This window comes from Aplysia californica, unplaced genomic scaffold (genome assembly GCF_000002075.1).
Source record: "Aplysia californica isolate F4 #8 unplaced genomic scaffold, AplCal3.0 scaffold00639, whole genome shotgun sequence".
NCBI classification, from domain to species: Eukaryota; Metazoa; Mollusca; class Gastropoda; order Aplysiida; family Aplysiidae; genus Aplysia; species Aplysia californica.
The window spans coordinates 272,689-278,181 of NW_004797909.1; the positions used below are offsets into that span (position 1 = coordinate 272,689).

The 5,493-nt window shown below is 39.5% G+C and overlaps 1 protein-coding gene across 1 annotated transcript in view; it reads right to left on the reverse strand.

Moving 5' to 3' along the window:
• Nucleotides 1-5,493, reverse strand: part of LOC101845031 (sushi, von Willebrand factor type A, EGF and pentraxin domain-containing protein 1) — a gene marked incomplete at both ends in the record, with an annotated part of 72,098 nt that overhangs the window by 54,602 nt on the left and 12,003 nt on the right. The window contains 2 exon segments of the mRNA XM_005107877.3: nucleotides 854-978; nucleotides 3,178-3,210. Of these exon segments, the coding sequence (XP_005107934.2) occupies nucleotides 854-978; nucleotides 3,178-3,210 (158 nt within the window).

The following is a 5,493-nucleotide window of genomic DNA, read 5'->3' on the forward strand; positions in this document are numbered from 1 at the left end:
TGTGTGTGTGTGTGTGTGCATGTGTCTGCAGTAGAGGCTGAAATCCTGCACACAAAATGAAAACAATATTATTATTTCAAGGGACTGAAAATGTCCGGTCCATACATAGCATAGACAGCTTTTTCTATGCTTCCCAAATGTCCTTATATTTTGATCCACCTTCGTACAGCTACCACTGTGACACCTGGCCACGATGAATTCCTCCCTCTGAAGAAAAAAACGAACTTTGTCAGTGTCGGTGTCAGTGTCAGGTTCAGTGTCAGTGTTAGTGCCAGTGTCAGTGTAAGTGTCAGCTTCAGTGTCAATGTCATTGTCAGTGGCAGTGTAAGTGTCAGTGTCAGTGTCAGTGTCAGTGTCAGTGTCAGTGTAAGTGTTAGTGTTAGTGTCAGTGTCAGTGTCAGTGTCAGTGTCAGTGTCAGTGTAAGTGTCAGTGTCAGTGTCAGTGTCAGTGTTAGTGTTAGTGTCAGTGTCAGTGTCAGTGTCAGTGTCAGTGTCAGTGTCAGTGTCAGTGTCAGTGTCAGTGTTAATGTTAGTGTAAGTGTCAGTGTCAGTGTCAGTGTCAATGTCAGTGTCAGTGTCAGTGTCAGTGTCACTGTAAGTGTCAGTTTAAATGTCAGTGTCAGTGCCAGTGTCAGTGTCAGTGTCAATGTCAGTGTTAGTGTTAATGTTAGTGTAAGTGTCAGTGTCAGTGTCAGTGTCAGTGTCAATGTCAGTGTCAGTGTCAGTGTCAGTGTCAGTGTCAGTGTCACTGTAAGTGTCAGTGTAAGTGTCAGTGTCAGTGTCAGTGTCAGTGTTAGTGTCAGTGTAAGTGTCAGTGTCAATGTCAATGTCATGATTTCGGTCAGGAACTCACCAATAACTTCGAAGGTAGCGGAACAGCTGCTTGTCAAGCCATCCGAATTCTGCGCTACGTAAGTGACCCAGTATCTGCCTTCTTTCAGCCAGGAACCCGGATTAGGACCTGCAGTCCTTGAGATTCTGAAAGAGAACAGTCGTCCTTTTCAATGAAGCCGACGGTGCTATGCTCTAACCGCGATACCCGTTTCTTGGCAACTTCTTAAAACTGGAACATGAAACCTCCACAAACAAAACAAAACTAAAAACCAACTACCCCCCCCCCCCCCATCAAAAACAAAAATCAAACGTTTTATTAAGGACATGTAGGTCGATCTCGCTATTGTTAGGGAATATAAATCAAGTTGACCTAATCCTCCAGTTGCTTGATTGGCGTATATTTTTTAAATAGAAGCGCTCTTTGTGCGTTTACGTTTTTCTTGGTGATTACAAAGTCAATATTACATTTGAAGGTGAGTATTCGTCAATATGAATGAAAGCAAAATACGTGGAGAGCATTCAATTAGAATTTTTTGTTCTGTCTGTATCATTACTTTTTACCTTTACTTTTGCATTCTCTATTGCTAGTAAGCGTCGAGGAGAGAAGCAGTTTTTTAATGGTAGACCAACCCTGTAGCTCTTTCAATTGGGATGTTTTGTCTCTCAGGGTTCTATCTCACTGCATCTTTTGTGTGACCGACCTAAATGTTATAGGCTCTCAAGGGTGGCTGGCTAGGCGACATTCGTAACAGGTGGACACCATTTTATTCTCCGTTTTTCCTATGAAGAGCAGGCTGGATTAGATGCCAATAATTGCCCTTATTTCTTAATTTCTCTGCCTATCTCTTCTTGTGATGTTTAGGGTTGCGTGAAGACATTAAATCTTAAGTAGTTATTTTGCTTACTTTTTGAATACGAATTTCTATTTCTATGGTTATGTTTGGATCTATTTTCAGGGGAAAAAAGGCTGTCTCGATAGTTAAACCAGGTTAAACTCTTTAATCTGTTTTAGTTGTTTGCTATTGACCTAAATGTTTAGAGGACTAAATTTTAATCACTTCTGTTTTTGGTGTACCTATTCTCATGTCAAATTTCTCGTAACTGTTGTTCAGCTGGGTGGTTTTATTTTAGCGGCTTTGGTGATCTGGCTGAATGAGAAATTGGTCGTCTGCAAATAGAAGTTCATTCAGGATTTCTGATATTTGGATTGCGTCTTGCAAAGTTGTGCCAAAAAAACTCAGTATGCAAAGATGCGGACATAAAACGCACCCCTGTTGTACTCCTGACCTTACTTCGAACGAGTTCGTGTTGCCTTCTTTTGTTCTAACTGAGCTTCTACTGTTGGTTTACAGAGCCCTTTTATGGTCTGACAGTTTCACTCTGATGTCATTACTTCAACTTTTCAGTCTGTTTACTTTAGCCTGTGTACGGTTGCCCGTGGTGTAGTGGTTTGCCACATAATAATCAAACGCAAAAGAGTTGAGACAGAATACAGAAAACGTGTTGAAAGTTAAAGTCTAACAGAAAAGACTCTGGGTCTTAGCGTACAAGAAACAAGTATATAGTTTCTTCTACTGGGTCTATATTGAGTCCCTTCGTTAACCCCGGGTCTGGTTCATTTTGTTGGTGTTGATATCGCTCGCCTGCAGATATTGGCTCTGAATGAACAAGTCATATCAATTTGGTGACTTGCGGAAAAAGCTGGCCATTTTCTTTTTGAGGTAGGTGTTTTATAACCTGGTCAGCAGCATAGTTAAGATAATTTGGGAAGTAAGCTTCTTGCTTTTGACCCCCTGAAAGAAATACAACGTCAAAGCAGATATTCGGAGATATTCGATATACATTCTGCCAGGACAAAAATTGAAGTCAACTCTTTTCGGTGTAACTGCGAAGCGACAAACCGCTACACCACAGCGGCCGGTGCAAAGGCCTAAATAAACAGACTGAATAGTCGAAATATATATTTTTTAAATAGCACCAAAGAAAAGACTAAAGCAGTAGCTCGCCTTAGTAAACTGTTCTGGTTTACTGCATTATGTTCAAAACTGTGAAAAATAATTCTATCGTAGTTTCTTGATCTGGGGTATAGGTTGCATGTGGCCGAGAAATATTTTGTCAAAATTCGATTCTAAATTAAATGTTGAATACAAACCCCTCAAAACAAAACAAAATAAAACAAAACGAAAACAATTTGTTATCTCCCCTGAAACATTTTGCTTTCTAGGCGTAGAACAATAATTGAACAACTAGATCTAACTAACGACAGACAGGCTGGTATCTAAGAAGAAACTACTAAAACCTGACTCGAGACTAACAGAAGGAAAATGGACGAAAATATCTTACCTGTTCGCATCAGTAGAAGTTGCGCTATTCCAACTCACAAACTGAGAAATAAAAAAAGCCTTAAATAGAATAGGTTTCTTTGAGATAATAAAGTGTACGATGGGTCACCATTTCCAGAGAAAGAAATAGTAATTACATAGAGTTTAAAAAAAACCCAACGATTCTTACAGGTACTTGGAAAGAATGTGAAAAGTCCAAGTAAGAAAAAGAAAAAAGAGAAAGATTCTTACAGGTATTTGGGAAGAACGTAAAAAGTTCAAAGGCTGGAAGATCCTAATTATGACCTTTTCCTTATTAAAATAGTCCGTTTAAAGGCTATAATCACTGAAGTAACTGTTTTCGACAAGACTGGTTAAGCAGGATAATAATAATGTTTTGGCAGACATTTTCTGTTTAAGATATCAATATTTGAAGTCAGTTCGCTTACACATGTATCTGGTATCGTGGTCACATCGGGCGCTAGTCAAAATGAATGAAATCGAAGAAAAATGCATTTTCCCACCAGTTTGGCCATTTGTATCGTATTTTTTCATGTTATTTATGCCCATACTATATCAACACAACTCCTAGTGAATTTTTACTGAAAAAGCTTGATCACAGACACAACATATTAATATGTTAAAAAAATATCGTTTTCAAGGACTCACAAGCTATAAAAAACAAATGTTGCTATTCGCTCTCTAATTTTACCCATGAAACCAGGCAACTCCCTCCCCCTTCAATCACAAATATCTCGACTTCGATTTAAGAAAGATAAGTGGATTTTTCTTTCCTCAAAAGAAAGGTTAATGAACAAGCTTTCAGATGATCTAATAATTCTACGTTCTCAAATTTGACGAGAGCCTGATTCCATCACGTTGTGACACCTATATTTATGGCTGAATTATGGTATCTTTTATAGATATGGAGCGGGGCAAGGGGGGGGGGGGCTCATATTGTCCACTCCTTGGCTCCTTCTTACTGCTTTTCTTCAGATACGCCCCTGATCTTTTGTAGGAAAGATCTATTCCCAGCCTTCTTGGAAAAGGGCGAAAAACCTCGGAGGTCCCATGTTCAAGTTGCGCACGTTAAAGATCCCTTCGTGGTCCAAAATGATAAGAGTAGGCTTCGACCGCCACCAGAGCCAAATTCACATGGACTCATATGACCTCATGCAGTTGCCAGGGCCGAAAACACCTACAAAAAAATACGAATTTCGTGCACTCAAAACGTAGAAAACCTTATTAGGGAGGGGAGATATTTGGAAGCTTTGTATGCTTGGACCGCCTTGCCACTAAGTCTGTACATTATTTCGCAAATACAAAATTGGACCCCAAACCCCAAACATAAAGAAGTTTACTGAAAATATCTTAAGTATATTATTATGATGCATTGACTTTTTGCCTGAGTTGAAGTGATTGCACGTGTAATTGTTCTTTGAAATTAAGAAAGTCAGATATAGATCCTGCTAGAGACGGGCTTCGATCTCGAGCTGGGAGGAAATCAACGTTTAAGCAGAACGATGGAGATGCTCAATTTAAATAAAACAACTACCCCCCATACTGAAATCAGCGGTCATTGTATGCGTTATAGGCAACAAGTTAATAAGAAACAACTAGTAAAATCAGTTAGTCCCATGCAACTATATATATAATATATGTATATATATGTATATATGTATAATATAATATATTAATATACACACACATAATTTCTTGTTCTATTTCTGTGTCGCTTCAGCTTCACACTTCTCCATGGTAGCTCAGTAATAGAGGCTAACTGCACTGCACTCAGGCTTGAAGAGCAAGTGTTCATACACGGTGCTGCTGTCATTAATAATTTTGTCTTTTGCCCTACCTTTTGTGTTTCTTTAAAGCCTTGGGAAGTGCATTTCCAGTAATAGTGAAAGGAAATCCCTTGAAGAGTTTATTTCAGCTTAAGGGTCGAGTATCTAGAAGCACCGCGAAAATATAGGCACCATACTTACTAGGGATGCTACTCATAATGCAAAAAGGAATATAAAAGGAGTTGGGGGGGAGGGGGTGTTCTCAGTATAAAATATTTTTACTCCCAGTTCTGCTTCATATCATATAGTCCACTACTAGTCAACATCGTTATCGCCAGTGTCCACTTTTGCCATTCTGAAGAGGCTAACATTTATGTACCTCCCACCTGTATTTACAAGCGGGCATCAAATAACACGTGTCACTGTCAGGATGATCCCTATCGCCCACCAAAATAACCAAATGGTCCTCTAGTGGACGATACAGCTTAAGTTGGTAAGCCCTGATCAATACCCCCCACCCTCCAGAATAAAAGCAACCACCCCCCCAACCC